Source organism: Ochlerotatus camptorhynchus, unplaced genomic scaffold, assembly GCF_037179485.1.
Source record: "Ochlerotatus camptorhynchus isolate MF236.1 unplaced genomic scaffold, CSIRO-AGI_Acam_v1.1 ptg000794l, whole genome shotgun sequence".
In the NCBI taxonomy this organism is placed as follows: Eukaryota; Metazoa; Arthropoda; class Insecta; order Diptera; family Culicidae; genus Ochlerotatus; species Ochlerotatus camptorhynchus.
Window position 1 is genome coordinate 548,996 of NW_027041259.1, and position 26,050 is coordinate 575,045.

A 26,050-nucleotide genomic window follows, 5' to 3' on the forward strand; every position below is an offset into this window, starting at 1 on the left:
GGCCAACATTAGAGCCATTTCCCCTATTACATCCAAGAAGATGCACTTCAATCATGTCGAGAATCTCATGTAATTTTTATGACCACAAAAATAAAGAAATGCAGTTAAAGCAACGTAATGTCATTAATGATAATTTTGTCCTTTTTGCAAAGTAATATAACACCATATTTACGACACAATTGAAGTGCATCCACTGGTGCGTTACCCTATTCGAAATTCGAAAGTCGGAAGCGAAAGTCCAAAATTGCGCGTGATTTGTTTTCATCAACATGTCATAGCTTCGGTCTAATGGTGGTAGTGTTTAAAGGAGCTCGGTGGCTGAATAGTGACCATTTTTGCTCACTGACTGAGTACCTACGGATTTTATTACTTTGCAGATGAGTACTTATTTTCCACAAATGTGATGTTCCCCATATGCTAGTTTTAATGATATTAAATTTCCTAGCAAAGCTCACCTAACAAGATAAATCTGCACTAAGTTCTTTTACGAGCTGTTCACATACATGCTAATTTTTCAGAACAATTTTTTTCTGCTGTTTGCGCATTTTCTAACCAATCGTCCCAGCCAGTGTGTTGTGAGCATATATCACACAAACAGTAACGCGGTTCCTGTGGTTGCCCCTAAGCGGACTCCGGCACATCTCGTTCGGAACAAGTTGGGACAATATTCACTCGTTCATCACATGCGAACGTCAGCCAACATAACAAAAACATATCAAACAGACCCAGCTAGGCACCCGCGTGACATGAATGTTTAATGATGGCTAAATGAAAATTATTGTTGTAGAAATAGTTGGCGCTAGTAGATCAGATCATGCTCACACATATATCGTATACGTCTGCTTGGGTACACATTTAGCTAGCATCGAAAAATTATTTTCTGAAATTATTTATGATTGTGTTGGCAATTTGCACGACACCATAGCATTGCAAAACCTGCGTCAACAACATCAGCGTCAACGAAATCATCCTGCAATCCGAACCATATCACTCTATTTCCGTCGACAGCGAGTTGGGTCGGGCACGTGGTGGTCATGACCGTTCAACCGAAAAAAGTCATTCCCGCTTGCTTCCCGTCAGTCCCGAAATAACGACAGATTTACGCGGAATGGTTGATTTCCGATAATGACCCCTGCCTCCGGTTTTCGATGAGCTCCGGATGAACTCTCTTTCGAATTTGCAGTCAAACGTGGTTTATCGTGGATGCATTTATTTTTGTGATTGATAGTTCACGGTTTATTTAGTTTTAATTACTGATCATTGCTACTGAGTGCAGATTAATATGAAATAACTGTTGGTAATAATTTGAAAGCTCTGATAGTATTTCAACTTTCCAGAACTTATAAGCAGGGCTGACCTTTAACCTTTACGTGCCTGACCCTCGGAACCCCCAATTCAAATTGCTGCCAACACATACTCTTTCATCCGATTTTTTTTAAACAACCTCCAAATGAGCACATATTAGCGCATGTTTTATATCAGTAGGTGGTTATTTCGAAATGCGCAACTATTCCGGATGCCACTGTCATTTATTGAAAGATTTAAATTCTTTTCGCACCCTTTGATTCAGATTTGATGTAAGATTTGTTTGGTATAAAGATTATAGTGATTTATCTGCAGTAAACTATTGAACATTGATCAAAATTGTGCTTGCTTGCTATTACTATCAAGAGAACAGAGAGACGACCGGTTGCGAGGTTTTAAAGTGCTTACCTGTGCGTGTTGCTTCATTAACAACCAAAGTGGGAATTCTCTGAACCAGCCTAATAGAACTAGTAGTTTAAATAATAATTTTAAAAGTTTCAAATGAACTTAAGTTGAAAAGACACGTCTGTGTCACTCGATAATTTAAACATGTAAACCACACAAATTCAAGAAATAAACATCTCAAAACTCAAAGTTTTGCTTCATTACGTCTGTGGATGTGGCGGTTGTCACATCGTCAGACGTCGTACACGGCCAGACGAACTCAAAATTGAATAGGATTTCTTTGAAAATAGTAGAAAGTGGGGTTATTCACTAAGTGCAATGCACTGTAATTATGAGTTGAATTCAACTCAGGTACTGTGGGGGGTTCACGTGCTTGGTACGAAAGTGACCCTGTTGGCTTCGTACCACTCCCGGACAACATTTGAATATGTAGTGGCACGAAGCTAGATCCGGCCAGAAGATCGTAGGGCTTTCGTGTTGCTTTAACATAGGAAGCAGACGCTTATGTAGACACTCCTTGAGATAGATCTCCCCGTTTACAGTCCGGGTAGTTACGAACGGTACACTCCGTTTGCCACATAAGTAGATCGCTTGCCAAATCATGTGTTTCTTGGCAAACTTAGAAAGTTTCTGCTTCCTTACTTCCTCCGGAACATCAAACTTGTGCTGGGCGGTGAAGAACAGTAGCCTCGGAAGCTGCCGGAAGTCCGCCTTGACGTAAGTCTCATCATCCATGCTGAGACAATGAGGCTTCGTCAGCATCTGGGTGTACAGTTTCCAGAACCGTGACTTTCCCACCGTATTTTGCCGTTCGTCACGATTTGGAGCCTTCTGCACTTTGTACGTATGCAGTCCCTCCCGGTCCTTGGCTCTCTGAACGAAAGACTTGGACAGATTCAACTTTTTGGCCATATCCCTGACCGAAACATTGGGATTCCGCTTAAACGCTTTCACGATGTCCCGATGATAGAGTAGAGGATTTTCCAGGTGCTTGCGTAAAATCAATTCGCGACGTTGCTTTTCGGATGACACCATTTTCCAACTTTCGAGAAACTGACAGCAATAAAAATACAGTGTAAACAATACACTCTAAACTACTTCTACCCAAATTTTAAAGGGAAAATACCTAGTGGGTAATTTTCTACAGCGTTTTTTCCGTGATGCATTGGATGGTGCACAGTTTAGTTCAGAACTCTTGACCAGGGAAGTATATGTACCTTTGAAATATTGATTTTTTTAAATCGAAATTTTGTTAATGTCCCAACTGGAACTTTGCTTCTGTCTTTCATTTCATCTGCTGTTTCGGGACTTGTAACGTGTTGATTTCGAACAATTTCTATGTTTCCCCAAAATGTGCAGGGCAACATATCAAACTTCATGGTTTTGAAAGATCAAGCCAATAGACATAGGCTGGTCTCTGTGAAAACTGAAGTGGCCACTCTGGAACATTTGAAACAAGTTCCGCCAGAGCCGCTTGGGAGACTATTTTTTATCCCCAAAACAATTCGTACGACATATCAAACTTCATGAATTTGAAAGACTACGCCAGAGTCTGATTTCCGTTTAAACTGATGTGGCCACTCCAGAACATCTAGAACTGGTTTCGCCAGGGACTATTTAGGGTAAATTTGCCACACTGAGGTCTACTTTTTTGGCACATCTGAGGTTACGGGATTTGAGTTGTTGAGCTGTGGTGGCTTCTCAACCATTTTCATACACCGACTGGGTCAGTATGGCCCAATATAACTCGATTGACTGCGCCTGGGGTACGTTTGGGGGATTGTTTTCCTTACGTACAAACGGTATGTTATGGGCGGTCAACCAATCCAGAGTGGCCTTTGTGTAATGGCACGAAGCTAGGTCCGGCCAGAACAAAATATCTTCATCCTTATGGTGCTTCTCCGTGTACTTCGGTCTGGATGTTCGCTTGTAACGTTTCACGCCCTCCGCCTTCAGGATTCTGACCACCGTTCCCGGTTTTTTGTTGTTGGCCATTGACTAAATAAATCGTGGATTTCTTGAGGCCCTCCGTCAAGAAGTGCCTCGCCACCTCCGATTTCGGATGCGGTCTAAACATCCAAATACGCTCCCGGAAAAAAAAAACTCTGTTCCGCGACCTTCATCGTAAACAAACGAAAACACACTGAGCACGAACAACGCCCACAAAGAGGAGAACAAAATCACACACAGCTGTTTGTCTCTCCCTGGCGTGTGTGGTGGAAAACGTGATCTGAATTTAGTCCCGCCACTTATGACTCACCCGTTATCACCAAAACATGCCCAGCGACATATCAAACTTCAAGCATTTGAAAGATCAAGCTAATAGACACAGACTGATCTCCGTAGAAACTGATCTGCCTCTCCGGAATATCTGGAACAAGTTCCACTAAGGAATCTTCAAGGACAATTTCTTTTGATACCCAAAATTTGCAGTGCGACATGAATTTGAAAAATCAACCCAATAGACAAAGGCTCATCTCTGTACAAACTGATATGGCTATTCCAGAACATATGGTACAGGTTCTGCCAGGGCTTCTTTGGGGACAGTTTCTTATTGTTCCCAAAACATACCGTGCGACATATCAACCTTTATGATTCTGAAATAACAAGCGAGTAAATCTTTGTTCAAACTGATTAAGTTACCCCTAACTTAGCACCCCTGCTCAAGACGGATATTTTTTGACGTAGAACTACGTCTTTGTCGACTATACTGGGGTGCAAATCAAAAAATATGTGTGGTGAAGAAGTGTTAGATTTTGAACGCTTGTAACTTTGTCATTTATAGATGAAATTAAAATCCAAATACGCCAATCGATAGGATATTACATTACAAATCTGCTGAAATAAATATTTTTCCAGTTTTTCTGTAATTAAACTATTGAAAATGTACAAATGAAAATTTTATCACTGTTTTCATGAAATAAGCCTTTTTCCCAAACCCAGTCATCATAAACGAATACCACTTGGTTGTACATCATTCTGCTTGAACATGAAAAGATATAAATAAGCGCTGCTCTCCTGCCTCTGCTCATTACCGCTTCGGACGGTGTGGCACTAGGTCCTGCAGAAAGCAGAACTAAGTCAGCGGCTGAAGGTGGATCACGGCGTGTCCACCACAATGATGAATGAGACTTGAAAAAACGTGCATGTAAAACCCCCTCCCCCTTAACAATCTCTCCCCCTCCCCCTTAACAATATCCCGAAAAAGACATGGACTTTGATGATCATTTTTTTCCGGGAAATAAATTTTAAGCATACCACAATTATATATAAACAATTATTTTTTTACATGCAGAGCCAACATTTAAAAAAAAAACATTTGCTTAACAGGGACATACACTCGATAGATTACCAACAACTGACTGTAAAACATATCTGGTACCTCTATATATGCAATTATATTAATATCCAAAGTCCATCCTTTTTCACATATTCTGCACAAAAGAAACTTTCTGCTCCACCCCATTCATAAAAAACGGCGGGAAATGCTATCAGGTTCGGTTGCACATCGTTCTGCTTGATCCTGAAAAGATATAAAACTGCGCTGCTGTCATGCTTTTGCTCATTGTTGCCTCGGACGGCGTGGCACTTGGTCCTGCAGCAAGCAGGACCGAGTCAGTGGCTAAAGGTGGATCACGGCGTGACCACAATGAGGAATGCGACACAATGAGGAAAAGAAATGTTTGTAAACCCCCTCCCCCCTTCACAACAACCACTCCCCCCCCCCCCCCTTAACAATAATCCGAAAAAGACATGGACTTTGACGATCACTTTTTTCCGGGAAATAAATTTTAAACAAACCACAATTATTATTAGTAAAAACAGAAGCTTTTCCCTTAATTTCTTCCCGCATCATAACTTTCAAATATGAGAAAAAATTGCTTGAAAGACATATTCGATGATATTATGTCGATGAATTACACACCACTGACTGTAAAAGTAGTAGTAGTAGTAAAATTTCGTTTATTTCTGTTGATTATGGTGTATACATTGATTTTACATTTCAATTGATTAGCCTATCTGGCCCTTCATCTTTGTTCATTTGATATTCTAATTTAGTATTTGCGTATTTCATCTAGTTAACAGAATACCCCTTGGGGTGTGTGTTTTGTTTTAATTGAAAAATTTGATAACCTACCTAACTACGAGTCTAACTTAACTAACCTGCCAGATCACGTATCTTAAGATCTGATCTCAGACAGGTGTCTCTGAACCTTTCCAAGGAGCCCGTTCGTCGCTCTTCGAGAGGCTGAAGGCCAGACAGGCGGTGAACCTCAGAATTTCGGGTCCTGGACTGTTTATTCTAAGGATCTTGTTCTGGATGTTCCACACATGAATTGTTGCAACGTGATCAACAAATCAATATCTATGTGTAATATATGTACATATGAAAACCATGCGTCACCACACATACTATTCATTTGCGTATAAATTTCATGTGTACTTCTGAGTGGATTCTGTTTATCTGTGGTCAAATGAAAATCATGTGGAATTTACTATTAATATAATTGTCAAGAAAAATGTTTAAATTGTTTTAAGTGAACCATAACCGAAACATTGAAATACTTGAAAATCTTAAGATAAAGTATAATAGTCAAAAATGCATGAAAAACATCAATTTTGTGTGGTTCTACGTCATACTGCGGTCGTGTCTAGGACACAACCCTTTAATTTTTTGAAGATAAGTTGAAATGCAAAATGAAAGTTTATTAGTTTTCTTATATGTAACACCAATTTAATTTATTGTTACTCCCTGTAGGAATTTATAACCTTTCCTATTCTCTCGAATTATATTTCATTAATTCGTTTAGTTCAGGTGAAATTCCCGACTATTATTCCAGCAACAACGATACTATGTGCCCAGGAAAGTCGAGATATATTCCAAACCGAAAGATTTCCTCGGACTGATAAATATCATACCTTCACTGATTAGGCTATCTGAGGCCCCAGAGTTTGATAATAATAAAATGTACCCATAGAGTCCCTGGTGGAACCTATTCCAGATGTTCTAGCATGAAAACATAAACACGGGTTGTCGATTTTGGTTTTACGGTTATATAGGAGATTTGATTGAAATTTTCATATACAAAATTCTCATATCCGAACAAGGTCAGATATCAAAATATTATCAATATTATATCAAATTATGTTTCTGAAATCATAGTGATAGCATATTTTAACAATTTTTTAAATGGACATTGAGTTCATATGTTGAAATTATTTTGATGTTGCTAAAAATTTAATTGAAAACAACATATGACATTTGATTAAAAAGCATGCACATTTATCACTGAAAGCTACCTTTTCAATCTTTATATTGTTTTAAGCCAAAATTTACTAGTTATCTAATGAACTCCAGTATTTTATATGTAATGTAGTGAATTATAATAACATATTAATGAGAATATAAAGCAGGATTAATACTGCTTTGGACATGAACAATACAAAGAGAATTATGAGTTTTATTACATTTTTTTAATGTTAATATTAAACTGCTCTGATTACTAAATTTGACATCAAAAATTTAAAATGCGGTTTACTACAAACTTAAAAATAATAACAAATTATGTGATTTTTTGTTGTTAGTGTGGTCCAAAAATCACTCATAACTTTCGAACTACTGGGCCGATTTCAAAGATCAAAATATAAATTGAGAGGTAGGGTAGAGAACTACTTCGGCCTAATCGCCCATTTTGGGCCTATCGAGCAGAAAACTTCAAATAAATCCATGATTTCAGAGTTAAGAAGTCAATTATGCGTTTGGTACGGTACTTTAGTTAATAAGCTACCGAACGAAGTCAATGAGAACGCGTGGTGTGAAGGTTTGCACCCATTATTCTCAAAAACAAAAGAAGCGCTCCGACCGAATCAATTTTTATCTTCATCCGATAGGCCGAAGTGAATTCATTGGCGTTTAAATTGCGTTTCAATGCGTTAGGCCGAGTTTGGAATCCGTAGGCCGAGTTTGACGTCAAGAAGCAGTGTTAGACTTTTGGCAATATATAAACGATTAGTTTCTCTTTATCAAATCTTACGGTACGTACAGAAAGGTAAATAAATTTGGAAGCCATCAGTAATAATAGCATTCCGTTTGGTGCTAAACTACGCTAGATTAAGAAATATTAAGTGCGGGTTGTGCAGAAAAATGTATTTTGTGGATTTAAGTTGAAAATTGAAAATAAAAAAAGTAGTCGGGATTCGCTATTACAAATTGTAATAGCGAACCTCGACTACTTTTTCAATAGGGCCTGTGTAGAAAAGCGCTTATAAAATAAACATTTTAATACATTGCAAAAACGGCTTGCTTGATTGCTATGGTGTCTTCGGGAAAGTTGTGCAAAATTTAAATGCAATTCTTGAAAAATATACACGGTTAAAAAACATGTGTTTTTAATGAAAATGTAAAAATCGTGAAATGTTCAAAAAACCATATTTTTTTTTTCGTTTTTGAGTTTACCATCACCAAACTTTGCCAGTTTGTAGCAAACATTATGAGCTTCAGTGAGGCTTAAAACGAAAATTTTCGAAAATGCACTTTTTGAGAAATTAACTTTTTTAATAACAAATATAATTTTTTTCATTGAAACAAACGAAATTTTTTACAGTGTATATTTTTTAACATTATTGCCAAAATAATATCTACAACTTTGCTGAAGACACCAAATCAATCCAACAAACCGTTTCAGCAATATATATTTTCTAACTCATTAGTACTATTTTTACACAGGCCCTGTTAGAAAAGTAGTCGTGATTCAATTTGAAGAACTGATAACACAACTTGGCATCTTTACTAAAAAAGAACAACTGTGCAAATTTTCATCAAAATCGGAGCCGACAAATTAAAAAAAAAAAAATTAAAAAATTCGTCAATCTGTAGAGAATTGCTCAGTATGCAGCGTCCTCAATGAGCTACGATTTCAAATGACATGATTTATGTGTTTTTCATTTTTCAATAACTAGGGGAAATGGATGTAATGTCGGCCCAAATGCTTCTAATTTGGACCCATACATAAATCCAACAATCGACTAAATTTTCATTAGCAACCGAAAATATCCATTAGTACCGTCCCAAGACGCGTTCATCTAGATAAAATTGAAAAATATCAGATTTTTAGCGATGGGCACAATCTTAGATCCATAGGCCAACATTACATCCATTTCCGCTATCTAATTTAAAAATGTAACAGAAAATCAAAAATCTAACAGAATATGATTGCATTTTTGCTTGAAGCTAGTAGTGGCTGCGTAGAGCGTTTGAAAAGGTGAACTGTCTAAACGATGGACTTCAACCTGGAAGTCTATTGTTTCAAATGGAATTCACCAGATTAACTTCCAAGAAAAGATGAAGCGTATTTTTTGCCGAAACATCATCGAAATACACGGGCTTTTCGGTTCTTGGTGCCAAACGATTTTTTGAAAATCAGATCAGGCCACGAAACATTTTCTATTTGTTTTATACCTTAACGTTTTTGATTTTCTGCCATTTTAACAAAACCAAAATGCTTTGAACTTCCTAATCTAAACAGCATAAATAAATATGTGTAAAACCATCTGTGCATCACGTACCTGGTGCTGTTGGTCTCCTTGTAGTTGATCAGCAAATGCAGAATCACCTCGCGATATTCCAGCACATAGAAAACATTATTCTGCACCATCAGAAATAGATCCTTGGCTTTCTCGTCCTGCAGCTTTTGCAGAGCTTGCAGACTTTGCAGCATTTCACGGTAAGCCTGTTTGTTCATTAAAATTGAGATTATTATGACGGGCATATAGTTAAATACCGGAAATCCCAGCGAATGGATGCATGTACGTCGACGTGGTTGACCAGTGAACCGAGCAGCCGTTCCGAATAATAGCAACAGCAACAACACCAGGAGCAAGAGTGGCCAGCAGTGTTCAGTGGACCGGTGAACAATGCAATCAGCAGGGAAAGTTATCGTCGTGCGCCATGAGCCGGAAGTGAATAGACAAGAAGCAGTGCAGGGTATACATTGAGGAAGAAAAAAGAAAACAGCAATGATTTAATATTTATGAAATTGCTCAACGTTCGGAAAAAGGCGGTGAACAATTACCTGTACAGCTACGTGCAGGCGCCGGGCCCAGAGGCGAGCACGGGTCTTATCCGAAACCATCATGTCAACGAAGTGCTCTATGCGGGTTATGATCCAATGGAAGCACTGCACACTCAGTGACTCGCTGCAAGTAAGAAAGGTAAACAGATTTACTAAACACAGAAGGTGGAAAGCATAAGCTCAAAAGAACTACATAAAATACAGTATGTAGAACACATTCATATCCAACTTTTTTATGAAATATATAACTAAGGGAACTAGGGGCAGAAGGTAACCCTAACGATCGTGTGTTGATATATGCGATTCCGTGAATATTTATATGCGTGCAATTAAAACTAAACTTCATCCAAAAATGTTTATGATTTTTTCCAAAATGCTCGGAGCAAGAGAGCTACTCTTATGGGGCAAAACAATCATACTAAACTGCAGTGAAACAGATTAATGTTTATTAATAAACAACAATGCCCAATTGGAACCATAAATGCCCAATTGTTTTTTCGACACTTTACCAACTGCAGTCTTAAAGGCTATTGGTCTCTGTTGGGCTCTCCATATAATACACAATTCTGACGGCTCGAGCTATGGTGCTCTCTAGATCACTGTAGCTTTTCAGCTCATACTGTACAGCTGTGATAACATAATCAGGAACATGTAGACACGAGATCAGGCTTCCAAATAGTACAGCTCCTCGCGACAGATGGTTTATACCTGAATTGACTGTTGCTTTGTGTTCTTTACTACCGCTTGCTACCGTACGTTCAGATCTGAATTCGAAGTGTATTGGCAACAGCGCACGCACGAACGAATGAAAACTGTATTTGAACAGTCGCATCTATACCCGCTTTGCTAAAACCATCGTGCTTGGAACGTAGTGAACCGAATGGGCTGTATTTATACATTTCTTTATGACCAGGTTCTCAATGTTTCTGTCGTCATAACAGCCTTCACAAACCGACGACATCCCTCAGCTTACGAAAAGGCTGTCACGAGACATTATATACAATTGATATACGGCAGTGGAGTATGGAAGAAACCCAGAAGAATGATCCCGAACAGATATGTCGGACCGATGTCGGATCAATGTAAGGGTCAATTTATGGTCGATGTCGGCCAAATGTCGGGTCAATTATGTGTTTATGTCGGGTCAATGTCGGGCCAACATCGGGTTGAGGTTTGGTAGAAGTCAGGTTGGTGTCGGGTAGGCTTATATTTTTCGCCGGAGACCGCGCGTTTTAAAAAAATATCGGATGAACATTTAGCAATGGGCAGCACGAACGTAATAGCAACCGAACGAGCTCCGGCGCCACACTGATAGTGTAGTAGCAGTCTTACGACATACATACAAAATTTCAAAGACAGCAGCAACGAATGGGCAGCTGTAAATTTTCATATCATTCGATTGAAGATGAAGCAATACAACCATTCAATTAATTCTGTGTAAACGAATTCTCACATGACCATAATTTGAAGAGCCCCTTTCTCATTCGAAGCTCATTGTCACTGTCAATTGAGTCACTCACTATCATTTCAGTGCCAACATTTCAAAGGGGCGTAATTGCTTTTGTAAACAAAGGCTTTAGCCGTCGATTTCTCGCAAATAAAAGCTCACTCCTCCAAATTAACAATGCTAGCTGGAAGAGGAAACATTCCTCTACCTGTTGGTGCAATCAATTTTCATGAGTGAGCTTTAATTTGCGAGAAATCAACGGCTAAAGCCATTGTTTACAAATGCAATTACGCCCCTTTGAAATGTTGGCACTGATTTGATATACGACAGTGGAGTATGGAAGAAATCCAGCAAAATGGTCCTGAATAGACAAGTTAACCCAATGTCGGATCAATGTAGGGCTAATTTAAGGTCGAAGTCGACCCAATGTCGTGTTGTTGTCGGGTCAATTTTGGGTTTGTAACGGGTCAACGTCGGGTCAACATCGGGTTGGGGTTTGGTAGAAGTCAGGTTGGTGTGGGGTTGGCTTAGCTTTTTCGCTAAGGATGTCGACCAGTGCTCCGTTTATGTACAATTCAATGCACTCAATTGAATGATATATAGCGTTTCTCAAATGAGAATGATCCATGCCTTCGTCAAATGACTAAGCAACTGATATCACTCATTCGGAGGAGGTCCCCTTCGATAGCGAATTGCTACTTTTCTCAACGTTGCATGTCGTATAACAGTCTCACTGTGGGCTGTCACTTATAGCTCAATCTCAAGGCTGTCGTAGGAAAAAGAAAGCGACAGCCGTTGGAATACTGTCATGAGGCGGTACTTTTGGTATGCCTGCACGAGATATCAGATATGAAGAAAACGTTTGAAGTCTTATTGAAAATAATCCGGACAACAAAAAGCACTGCGAAGAAAACCATAAAATCACATCAACTCCGAAATTTGCGAAAAACGCAAAACAACATGTATTTATATCGCGTCTCTAGCTAAATTTGAGCGAATAAACACCCAAAACATTTTGAAAACCACCCAAAACCCCATAAAACCGTAACCCATCCCGAAATTCACACAAAAAATGAAAAAAAAACATTGATAATGCTCGATGAATGTAGAAAAAAACAGTGAAACTTAAACAATTTAGTTCTTTAAATATGAAACATTGAATGTGAAAAACACGAAAATGGTTTTTTAATATTTTTGTAAAATATGTAACACATACTATATAAAAACTATATACCATATCAACGGAAATACCCTAAGCTGTGGAATATAGCTAATATGGAACCAATGTTTCTTATTTGGAAAAAGCACAGCGAGTAAATTTATTCTTTATATTATACTATTAAAGTTACCCGTATTATCAAAGATACCCCGTTTTACAGCACCTACACACTTAGATCTTGTTTTCGTGTTCGGTAAATTTTACCGAAATCAGAACAGCTGAACGTTCGGTGAAACTTTGACCTTCATTTTAAAGTCCATTGAAATAGCAAATAGTTTCAAAACATTTTCAACCTTGTTTAAACTATCAAATCTTGTTATTTTAGTGTAGATTTAGTTTCAAAGTAACTGAAAAGCAATTAAATTGCATAAATTTTACCGAAAAGTTCAGCTGCTCAGATTCAGGTAAAAATTACCGAAGTCGGCGATAATTTCTAAGTGTGTTACATGCCTATAATCGCATATAAGTACCATATGGATATCGTTAATTTTGAAATAACAGCGCTATCCACTATCAATTGGCACCTGCTTTCATATTATGTGATAAAACTACAGACTTTGATCACGAAAAATGTGTCAACAACATCAAGTTATTTTGTCCCATCAAGTAAAGTACCGTATTTGACGCGTCCCTAATGATGACGCACTCGTCTAATTTTTATCGCATCTCGATTTTGACAAGATATTTTTCAAAACTTTGTTACACCATCATCCCTAGAGCACAGGAACTAATATTTGCAGAAGTAACATTTCAAAAATAATGATTGAATATAGTCGAACATCATTGAGTGCGTCGATTTAGAAACCGCTTCGAATATGGTGCCTCCACGGTAATCACGTATCAGAAGTGCTCGTCTACTGGTCTCTCGCCAATGTCGGAAATTGTGAGCAAGCTGAAGGATGCCTCGCTGGATACGCCCAAGACTGGACGGGCGGTAGCTGGTAGCCGTGAATTGTTCTTGGGGAAAGCACTAGATGCGAACCTCTTCCCAGATGACCATGTCAATGCAAGAAAATTTGTTTTCGTTGAAGGAAATATAACAACAAAGGTAATTGCTTTTAGATATTTTTGTAAACAGTGACAGATAGCAGATATGAAGTTCAAGTGGAGGTGCCGGGCAAAGGTGTTATATCCTAGACAAATGGTAAGTTACAAGTTCGCTGTTGTCGTCACCGTAGGCGTCGTCGTTTTCGCCGTCGTAGTCGCTGTCGTAATCGCCGTCGTAGTGGCCGTAGGCAGTACCGTTAGTATATTTAAAATTAACCATCAGCCGCTGAAACTATATGAATTATCGCGTATTTCTGTTGTTCATTACATACCAAGTAAAAACTTTGCCGTGGAGTGTTGTAGTTTTGAGATGCACGATAACCCTAGAGAGATCGGTTTTGCTTAATGAGCAAAATATCATGAGTTTAATCCCAAGCTCTCCCACAACATAATAAACCGGCATCGTTGGGTTCCGAGAGCATAAAGTGCAGTTAACAACTAAAAGTTGAATTGTAACCATCAATTTCGGAAAGGGTGTATGCGTGATCCAGTTTGGAAGACATTGTTGGCTTCATTCAGGGACGCCGCTTCATTTGAATAGCTTTTTGTTAAGTCGGTCGTAGATTGTGGTAGTTAATGCAAGGGGCACGGTGGCTATAGAGCAACCGTTTTTGCTTAATGAGTAGAAGATCATGGGTTAAAACCCAAGCCTCATTACATTACCCAGGCCACTATTGTAGAAAAATTTTAATAACAGAAATTGGAGGAAAGAAATCAGAAAAGTAATAAGTATATTTAGACGTACGCCTGATCCGGTTCGAAAGACAATGTTAACTACTTTCTTGGATTTCATTTCATTTTAATAGCTTGAAAATGAACGATCGTCGGTCGTAGATTGATACGATGTAAGGGGCACGGTGACCTTAGAGCGACCGTTTTGCTTACCGAGCAGAATATCGTGGGTTAGAACCCAAGCTCCTTTACATTACTAATTTGATAGGGTCGCGTCATTTGCTTAACGGGCTTTAAAAGATCGCATCACTTCCCAATGTAAATCCAGATCTAACTTACCCTTCCCACTAGCAAAAACGTCCTTCGCGTGACAACCGTGGACATGCAGAGGTATACTCGGTACCTAGTAACAACGGTTGTTAAAATAACAATCCTTTCCCTCCCCGATGACCGTAAGGACGTAGCTGGCGCTGTTATTGACCTCAAAAATAAGGATTCTTCGGATTTAGTACACTGAGAATGGATTGCTAGCCCCATTCATATGGTTCTTTGCGCAAATTTCGTTAAATCTAGTCAATTACGGAGTAGCAACTCCTGAAATGTATGGTCGTCAATGCTCATGCTTATGCAAAGTAATCGCATATCAGTTCCATACTAAAATTCAATCGTCCAAAGTTATAGTCCTGCTTTTTGAATTGCAAGCTTTATTGCAACTGATTTGAATTTGAAAAAATATAAATAAATTAACTACGATTTTTCAGGTATGTACATAGGAATTACACTTCATAACTTCGATTTTAAAAGATTATCTTTTACCATCCAACAATGAAACCATCACTACATTTCTATTCATTTTGCCAATATTAACGACCAACCACCTCCCCAGGACACCCCTTCCTATACAGAAAATAATCATACGCCAAGCCACCAAGTCCAACCAAGCAAGTAATTATAGTAGTTGATTGATTCAAAACCACACCTTATGGTTACATATGACCTATCCAAAAATGATTCCAGAACTCAAACCTCCAGGTACACGGTAAAGAATGTTACCGTTGCGACGTAATATCCCAACTTGCTTGCCGAATAAAAAACTATTCGTATTAAAAATTTCAATTATTAATTGTTAAATGTCTAATTTTTATGTGTATATGTCTAAAAATAAATATGATAGTTAATATAAACTTCTTGTTAGGAATATACAAGTTACCTGCACACTCTTCATGTTAAAATGTTATATATATACATGCATAATAAAAGCAAGAACAAAGTTTGTTAAAATACACATTTAGTACACACAACAACACGTTAAAATTGCTGCAGGGGACGGTTATTGGATTGTCGCGGGTGGATATAGGACGAATAAAAAGGAAGGAACAGAAAAAGGAGAAGAAGAAATAAAGGGCTAGCTACTGGGACTGGAGCAACAATCGAGGCTTTTTCCAAAGTACCACGGAAGTGAACAGATCATCGTGCTAAATTAAGGAGACGAAGCTAGAACCTCGTGAGCGATTGTGGCCGTTTTTCCCCAGACACCCACGGAACCAAAGGGGTTAGTCTGTACCGTGCGTATCCTGAAGTTTATCAGCTTGTGTTTTGTCGCCAATCAGGACGCGAAGACCCACGCTAGCTCCCAGTGTTACCCCCTTGTGGACCAAATCTCGGCAATCCAAGCCGGCCCTCGAGTTTTGAGGTTAAACCGACGACGCTCATCCCGACATCGCGTGCTGTTTCCCTGTGTGAGCCACGCCCGACGGTAACCCTGGCCGTAGCCCGAACCACGGTCAATCACACAGACTGGTTCCCTGAGCGCACCCAACCAGACGACGGCGCCCAGTATCATCACGGTCCCCCCCGACCACTCGCCCGCGACCACGTGTCCCCTCAGCAGCCGGCCGGCCAACCATTACACACCCAACCCACTGTAAGTGTTAGTTAAGAAATAAAAAGGATTAAAGTGAATTTGTGTGTCGTTTCATCTATGAAAGATTGGACTCTTGGATAGCGATCCCATGACAAAAGCCGACCCTGAGAGTGAGAGGCCTCAAGCTCGAGCTAGCCAGTAAAAGAGGCGGATGTAGCCCACCCCAGACGACCTCCGTGGCTAGACCAGAGGTTAGGGGAACCTTTAGACTAGCCCTTCTGGCTAGGCAGTAACAAGAAAAAATACTTTAAAGTAAGATATTTTTACACATCTCTGCACTATAGTGCAGGAAGCCAAAAGTATGTAAAGGTGCTCAATGTAGTTTTCATTTACTTGTGTTCAATTTGTATGGAATTGAAAATTCGCTTTCTACCCAGTCAACCTCAATGAAAACAACAACGAAAGCTTGTCACGCAAGTAGAAGGAGCACTGTTGGGCACTTACTGAAATATTTTAATAGTATAATTCCCTTGCAAACCCACATAAATCTATCTGCGTAAAAATAAATAAAATAAGAGTGATTTGCGGCAAAACCCGCCAGTATCGCACCCAACGTCAGTGCCTATACGTAAGCGTACTACAACGCGGCTTTCAAATAAAGGAGTAACAAGTGTGATACTATCACTTCAGGCTAGAACTTTGGTTCTCTTATGCAATGGTTCATCAGAGAGGGGAAGCTCAGTAATCCTCATCGCATGCTCATGACGCCATGAGCCAACGATGCCGGACCTAAACCAACCGTCTCCAACGCTCCACTATGAAGCATAAGATTAGGCCCGCCCACCAGCGTCCAGGTTAAAAACTAGCCAAGGGGAGGGCAGAACAAAATCGGCTGATGGTACTTTTTAATGCAAATATTACGAATGCGTGAATGAAATGGCAATATTTTGATGGAAAAGTGTTTTTAAAGATATGTGCACAGTAAATTACTATTTTGTAGAAAGATGTTTTTCGTACGCATACCAAAACACATTTATTTAATGATTGCGGGAACAGCCATTGTTGGATGACGTGCCGTATCACCTTAACTCGAACACATCACTTCAATTCAGCGTACCGTTTGCCAAAACGAACATTGCAAACCTAACCCTTTTATCCAACATCCCACTGGAAGTGCGAAGATTTCTCGGCATCTATCAAACCGAGTATCCAGTGGCGTCGCTTTAACCTCATTCTACCTGTGCACCAGCTCTCAAAACTTTAGCAAATCTCAAAATATTGTTTGAAATGGTTCAATATAAGTAAAACTAGAAGATTCTGTGCATTTTGCAATCGATCTGAATACAACTATTGCGAGATATCACGTTTTAAAAGTTGGTGCACAGGTAGCAAGTTAGGTTAAGCGACGCGTCTGCGAGTATCACCCCGAGCAAAGTCCAGCATCAAAATGACAGCAAATTGAAATCAAGTTTTGATATCAACATCAAACTGAAATCATAATTTTATTTCAGTTTATACAATTGAAAAATTTGATATAGGTATTAGGATTTTGTTTTCATTTTGCTGTACATTTGCTCTTCAGAAATTTGTTGTTGCGGGTTTGTTTTCATTGCCTCAGCATAAAATCAAATTGAATGCTTGTTTTGTTATCAACAGGAAAAATGGATATCAAATTTTGTTTTCAGTTTGCTCTTACTGATAGCAGAAATAGTTTTCAATGTGACATCACAGGAAGATTTTTTTGTTCTCAATTTTGATATTTTGCAACCTGAGTAATCATTATCAGCGAAATCACAACATCAAATTAAGATTTCAATTTAATCTCAGACTTTGCTAGGGACGTCAACAGATTCCTACCCATTCCTCTATTGATCAGCATTCGGACGCGGCGGGGGAATGTATTACCTATTATAAAGTTTGAAGTCACCAGTGTTAACACTTTGAGGATGATAGTATGTCCCATATGTTCGTTCTTTTTGTAATTACAGCGGGCGGTAAATCATGCTGATGCGTTGAAATCTAGAAAACTTTTCAAAGTTAAAGAAAAACTAACGAAAAATAGTTTCATAGGTTCAAACATAAGGATTAAACAAACTACATTCATGCTATTAAATTTCAACATAGTTCTTGCACTTCATATCATATCATATCACGGCAATCCCGTTAAAATAAATTATAATTACTTCCTTGGCAAATCACTAAATTTTGATTATAGTAACTGTGAAATATACATCTCTTCCGCGATTCTATCGGAACAAGTCAGAACACCCCGCACAAGAATCATCATCCGAGCAAAGGGAAGGTAAACCCACATACGCTTCGTTCCGGAATGCCACGAAACACTAATGGTTTTGTAACTAAGCTTCGTTGTTCCCGACCTGCCGTACTATGGCAACTGCACCGGTTATAAGTAGAATCTCTAGGTTGGCCACAATATAGAACCAAGAACATCATCGTCGCTAGCAGCCGCAGACTTTGGACCGTGAAAGGAGAAATCCCGGAACCTGAAGGGAGTGCTTATTTAGCATTAATATGCCATCAAAATTCAAACAACAATGGCCGTACACAACCTCTAAGCAGTATCTGTGGCCATGCCAGGCGGCAGGCAATGTGCCAATAACGAGAACAGCAGCAACCATCGCGTAACTTCTCACGTACAACGACGATCTTCCGACGACGATGACGACGACGGGTGTTCCGACCACCACTCGGTAGTAGAAAATATTTGCTTAAAACGTGTAGAATGGGCGGACGAAACGGGTGGTAATGGGAAGTGCATACACAACTGACAGAATACGTTCTCAAAGAAGATATAATTACCACCGTAAATTGATCAGAGAGCTCCTTAAAGTCCGATCCTTGTACGTATCTATAAGATTGAGATACGCCTTTAAAAAAAATATTGGCGTTCATTTTAATTTTTGTTTCATGAAACTTAAAGGAACATAATTGCATATATGTCACATATGGATAGGAAACCAAGCAAAGTTATGACTGATATGCGATTATGGGCAACTAACTGCTGACTTGCTTTTTCGTTCCTGCACGAGCTAATGCCTACTCTCAACTTATTGAAGCACTTTCTCAGTTATTAATCATCAATGCGTGAGTTTGTCAATTGTGTGACAAACACAATGATACTTTATGCCCTGGGAAATCGAGAAAATTTCTAATGTCTAGAACGGATCGAGAATCGAACCCGTTACTGAAAAACATAAATACGTTTGATAGATCATCAGTTTAATCTGTGCAGTCTGAGAGGTTGTTAAATTTAAATTGTATTCTACATCCATCAATTTAAAAAATAAGAAGCAAACGCAAGATTCAGGAAAATAAATAGATATTTTAGAGAATTCCACCCAAATGCAACCGAACTATAAAAACGAACTGAATCGTATGAAAAGGTCTGCTGCACCCTCCAATATGACAAAGTTGCGGCTTGAGTCCAGTTTCATGCCTAGGACCAGGACACATTTAGTTCAATCATAAATTTAATCATCCGGCAAGCGAATAATGCATTCCAAAGAGCAACAGCAATTAATATAAATCTTTAAGAAAAACATTTCCCTGACGGTTATTTTATGCTTTTTGGTTATGTCCTCTGCAGCAACGATGATGAACTTGGTTTCTGTGCAAAACCACACACCAGACTATCCGGTTTGCCAAAGTTGGGCTTGTATCAAGGCTCTGATTCTCACACCAGCCAGCGGCAGCGGGCGTCGAGATAGAGCAAATGAACAAGGAGAGCAAGATACGGAATATATACAGCGTAGGTTGTGGGGAAATTTGTACACCTGAATAAATAGAGTTTATTATCTTTTCTTCCGCTGCACAAGATTAACTAACTAACTAACTAACTAACTAGCTGGCAGCCTGACTCGGTTGGCTGGCAGAGGCAAAGACCGAGACAAGCTTTTGAGAATGGCCCTTTGTGGGCGCACAGCTTGTGGGTGAGCTTCCGGAAAAGGCACATTCAACGGTGAGAAGGGAAATCTCTGCGGCGCACAAGTGGAATGAAAACAGTTACACTTGCGAAGGACCGACGACTTGCTGGATCGTGCTCGGGTAAGCTCTAAGCTGCTTCCCAGCACTTATATGGCAGGTTGCAAAACTATATCCCCGAGAGCTTGAAAAGTATTTTACCCCTCTACACATCAAGAAGTTTCATCGAATGGAGAAATGATGATTCTGTGGCTGGTGGGAGAAAATGCGATAAAGCTTGTATTCACCAACTATTTAGAATTAAATTACGGTTGCTGGAAATGTGCGTATTTGTCACATCGCACATTTCAAGCGTAACTATTCAAATCAACGAATCTGATTTTGTAAATAATCACTACAATCAACCAATTGTGGCAACTGCTAGCTCACTAGCACAACCTTACAACCCAGGCTGGTAGGGGAAAGATTCATGTTGGTGGTGGTAATTTGCGTGGGACGTCGATTGAAGTAATTGTTTTCTAAATCAGATACGTCGAATTCAAAAGTGACGTTTTCCGAAATTATTCGATGGGCACTAGGTCAAATTGATAGATAGAGCAGAAATGTTGTGAACATTACATGAGAATGTTTTCATCAGTATTTTATAGTAAGGCGTGTTTGTTTTACATTTTTTTAACCCTGCGAGATTTCTAACTTCAATACAGCGTTTTAAAAGATCTCAGAAAGAAAATCATGGCTCTTGGACTGACACTTTGTAACATTGAATGATTATGAGAATTGTGGAGGAATTCTAGGGATAATTTTCAAGCTATTCTGGGGAGAGTAACCAATGGACTGTGACTAGAAATTGCAGGTCATTTTGAGAAGTATTTCAAGAAAATTTTAAGGAAAACTAAAAAATAAATAAAACAAATGGTTTGAGGATCCCATTAATCAATTCTCGAAAAATCAGTATTACTCATTTTGGTTTTAACACGGTTCCATTTTGGCATGCTTCGCACACGGCACAGTTTGGCATGGTTTAATTTTTGGTACAATTTTAAAAAATTGCAAGGTATACAATGTTTTACTATTATCGGGAACACAGTTTTTACTAACAGATTAATTACACAGTGTTACACATAAAAATAGAATGAACTTTTCAGGTAGGCTGTTGGTCTAGTAGAGTATACCATGAGATCACATTTGAAATTGTTCGAACACCCCCAAAATTTAAAGTCATTGTTAAAAAATCGATTTTGGGTAAGTGACTGCATGCTATCCTGAGTAACTCAATCAGTTTTTAAATTTTTAATTTTTATACGATTTTGGAAAGCAAGAAGTCAAAGCTTTCAAAATATATACACATTTTTGAGGGTAATACTGAAATTCTTTGAGATTTTTCTAATTAAATATGATTTTAATGCAAACAAATCGCATCTTTCTAACTTTAGACGCCATTAGGGTGACCAAAACATAACCCTCCCCCTCGCCATAATACCACTAGTTCTCTATACAATCCTGAGGTTTGTTCAAAATTTGAGCTCTATTAGCCAACATTTACCTATTAGAAACTATTTTTTTCGAGTTTATGTTTAAAATGTGTAAAAATACAACATTTCCAAAGTTTTGTCGCTAGGTGACGTTGCAAACGTCCCAAACATCACCAAACCCAAAACCGTCTAAAATAAGAAAAATGCGATGTGTTTGCATAAAAACCATATTTAATTAAAAAAAATCACAAAGAATTTCAGTAAAATAACCATAAATGTGCCTATATTTCGAATGATCTTTTTTTTTTTTGTTTCCCCAAACTGTATAAAAATAATAAATTAGATAAAAAATTCATGAGTGACTCATGATAGTATGCGGTTAATACCTAAAATCATTTTTTTCGGAATTTATTTTATAGCTTGTTCTTCTTGTCATGAAAATTTGTGCCATTGAAATCAAATCAAAATAGGCGGAGCGAAATAGCCTGTTTTACTTTGAGCGTGTACCCGAGCAAAGTACAGCATCAAAATGACAGCAAATTGAAATCAAGTTTTGATATCAACATCAAACTGAAATCAGAATTTGATTTCAGTTTACGCAATTGACAAATTTGATAACTAATTTTATTTTCATTTTGCTGTACATTTGCTCTTCAGAAATATGTTGTTGCGGGTTTGTTTTCATTGCCTTAGCATAACATTAAATTGAATACTTGTTTTACTATCAACAGGAAAAATGGATATCAAATTAAGTTTTTAGTTTGCTCTCACTGATAGCAGAAATAGTTTTCAATGTGATGTCACAGGAAGATTTGTTTGCTCTAAATTGTGTTAACCGTTAAAACGACCAAAACGACAGCAACCCGAGTAATCATAATCAGCGAAATCACAACATCAAATTAAGATTTCAATTTGATCTCAGACTTTGCTCGGGTAGTGTATGTTTGAGATTGTCCAGTGTGCAGTGAGAAAATGTACTTTTCTTTTCTGCCACTAATTATGTTGACAAAAACTTGATTAATGATTTCAATATTGATTTGTGTATATTCCATGAATGAATTAAAAAAAAACGATGTCCCAATGAATAAGATAGCTGTAAGCGTGGTAAGCGTGGCTGCTTTCTAACACCCCGATGGGTCTGGGTTCAATCCCTAGCCGAGGTCGGTGGGATTTTTCTGAGGCATAAAAATCTCTGGTCACGTCTTCCTTCGAAAGGGAAATAAAGCCGTTGGTCCCGGCCCATGTGTGTTGAATGGGTGCGATATCCTACGCAGGTGTGGAAGCTGCCTTCCTGCTGCACATTCGATTGCCGTCAATGGATGGCAATCGATGTCCGTCGGTGATTGGCACTAGATTGCGGAACAGAGACCGACGATTAATAAAGGAAATAAGAAGAAGAATAATGTGTGTGTCAAAAGAAAGAGCTTCGTTTTCTGAGCACAGCAATATTTTTTTCGAACCCACACACTTTCATCTCGATTTTTAAATCAAGATTTAAAGCATAATAATAACTTTACTGTTTGACACTAAAGTGACAAACTGACAGCTCGCTCACATACAAAGTGACACCGAGGGGCGCTAATAAGTTGATTTTTGCAAATGGAATCGTTCTTATTTAAAATAATACCAGTGTACCAAAATTGATGAAATTTTGGGTTTCGGTTCCATTTTTAATGCAGATTTCGAATATGCATTTACCTCAATACCCTTAAAGAACCCAATTCAGTTCGGTTGCCAACAAAGTACACGGAGTAACAGAATGAAACAATAATGATTTAAGTTTAATCATTTTCGAGAAAAACGGGACAACTCAGAATGAAGAAGAAATTGTTACAATTTTTGGGTAGTTTTGAATCATTAATGATTAATAAATCAAAATGTATCATTCTGTTTCTCCGTGTAAATAAAATGTGACGGCAAGGAGCAATGAGCACAGGAAGGAGGAAATACAAACCTTCAAATTTTGTTGTATCCGTAAATATTGGAGACGCAAATAGTGACGTCATTGTAATCCAGCTAATAACATAGGGAGCGATGCTGATGTTGATGTTAAGTTCGATAAATTTACGTGTGAGTAAATCGTTTTTTCGATGGAAATACATTTAAAAAAATGAAAACCTATTTTCTTAGAAGATCGAAAGACAAAATCGATTTTTCGATCTTTTTGTGGACAAAGAATCGATTCAAAAAACCGAAAATAGGGATGATAAAGATCGATCTTCCAAATATCGATCCAAGATCGCCCAATCCTAGATTAGATCCAAATCGACTTCGGTCATTTGTGACCGATTCTAGTCGAAAATGTACTCCGGAATTGCCGATAACGGATGCACAATTTGAAAACCGAACATAGTTTCCCTTAAAAAAATGTTCTAATTCGCATTTTTTTTTATTCATCTTATGATTAATGTAGTTCTTTCGTGTATCTTTAAATTAAAAAAATATTATCATCCTTTTTGGTAAAAACAGAATAAATTACACAGATTGACAAATGCTTCATGTTAAGAATAGCTTTCCGGTTGGTACTTACCTCACCAATTCCAACTTGAATCCGCTCGCTCTATTAAACTCCATGAAGAAACGAATTGCCCACAGCAAATACGAATCATCGTGACCTCCACTGATTTCCTGGCCATGAGTATGCCGCTCTAAAATTTTGCGAACTTGCCGAACTAAATTGTTGTAGGACGACCGCAAAACTTCGATACAATATTCACGCAAAAACAACCGCACCGAAAAAGCACTTTGCCTTTCTACAGTTCCCGTTTCTTGTACATTGCGAAAGTTTTTCTTCACCCTTTGTTTGTCTGTATCGAATTCCATTTGCAGGGCCTTTTGCAGAGACTGATGACAGATTAGATCATTGTCCGAAATCGATTTCACATTCTGCATCACATAGGTACCGCCGAATCGCGAATGACGAGCAGCTGGAACGCGACTCAACTGCTTAGCTTTCTCCCGTTTTCTAGCCGTTATGAGTTCCAATTCATCGCGGTGCTTTTCGGAGGCACTTCGTTGTAACGATGCATCTGCCAGGCTAGTTGCCGATTGCTCTCGATAAATGAGACAGATTATTTCAAGAGCATGCAGATGATACTGATGCTCGTGGTCGGAGCCCAGAATGTACAAAATCAGATCTAGTACACCCGCCTGTTGCAACGCCCATAGAACCTGATCGTGCAAACTTGCATCATTATCGAATCGCTTTTCCAAATCAATGTTGGACGGAACATGAAGCACGTTACGAGTAAGTGTGAGTAATCGCTCGATGATTAGCTCTTGTTCTTCCATTCGTTCGGCCCAGTCCTTAAATTTAACATAAAGAAACGATATTAATTAATGAAAATAAAAACTAAATATGGCTCACAGAACATACCACTTGCAGAACCTTCTGAAGTCGATCCCCTAGGGCAGCCCAAGCTTGCTGCACACCGAACGCTTCTTTGTAACCTTGAAGTATTTCCACAAGATGTAAAAAGTGTCGCCGGCCAACAGCATCTTTCGGCTGATGACCCTGATAAAGCAACAGAGTTGGGTAGGTCAGGTTCACGATTAATCGTAGCAAAACATCGGCCACGTCTGGATTATCGAAATTACTCGTCAGCATCGGTATCAGATCGGTTTGCATTACTTTCTTCTGACCAATGTACCGCCGGTACTCGTGATCGTCACTGTCCCGCTTCAGAATCCAGATTAGATGCTTCAGTCCCATAATCGCATCTGGTTCCATATGATACTTGCACCCATCGTCCCACCCGAGGGACGAACAGGTTGCATCGATATCCGCCAACAGAATCGACATGGTTCAAATGTTTCCGACACTACACAGACAATATTTAATTGAGGATTATCGCACAAAACGTAAATTACATGAAAAGCACAACGGAACCGAAATACAACTGCGGCACCGATCAAAAAAAAATCCCACAACAATCCGCAATCAAACTCGCGAAACTGTTCACTATTTCGAGGATCACAATATTTCGCGCGCAAACAACTTTGTTTTGATAGCTTTACTGACGTTTCTCTACTGCTTCTTTCTAGGGGTGCAAAAATGGATAAGTCTGTTGATATGCTCGGAATAGTGCTAGAATATTATCACGTTTAAAAAAATAATATTTGGTTCAAATGTATACTTGAGAAACGGAAAATTATGCTAAATCAGTGCTAACATTTGAAAACGGCACAAAAGCCATTTGTAAACAAATGGTTTGTGGGCCCTTTACTCACTACTTGAAGTACACCCACGCGACACAACAGCAACATCGGGTAGGGGAAATTTTCCCCTTCCTGACGATGCTGTTGGTTTGCGTGGGCGTTCTTCGGGTAGCGAGTAAAGGGCCCACAAACCATTTGTTTACAAATGGCTTTTGCGCCGTTTTCAAATGTTAGCACTGAAATGTTAACATAGATAACCGGTAATGCTTAAATGGTTGAATAGACAGTTCATATTCAACAAACTTATGAATTACAAACGTAAAGAAATCGAGTCCGGCGCCCCTCGTATTCAATCGATCGAAAGAAGCTGTTGGTGCGTTTAGCACCGCGCCTCAACTTTTCAGCTGCGCGTTTGGCCTGTTTGGCTTGCGCACATACACTCAAAAA

General features: G+C 38.8%; 1 protein-coding gene across 1 annotated transcript in view; it reads right to left on the reverse strand.

The window, feature by feature from the left end:
• Window positions 1-25,427, reverse strand: part of timeout — a 201,977-nt gene extending 176,550 nt beyond the window's left edge. Inside the window, exons 1-4 of the mRNA XM_065238478.1 lie at window positions 24,822-25,427; window positions 23,976-24,751; window positions 9,783-9,906; window positions 9,277-9,440 (exon numbers count right to left, since the gene is read on the reverse strand). Of these exons, the coding sequence (XP_065094550.1) occupies window positions 9,277-9,440; window positions 9,783-9,906; window positions 23,976-24,751; window positions 24,822-25,247 (1,490 nt within the window). The 5' untranslated portion in view covers window positions 25,248-25,427. The remainder of the gene's footprint in view (window positions 1-9,276; window positions 9,441-9,782; window positions 9,907-23,975; window positions 24,752-24,821) is intronic.
• Between the last annotated feature and the right edge of the window lie 623 nt (window positions 25,428-26,050).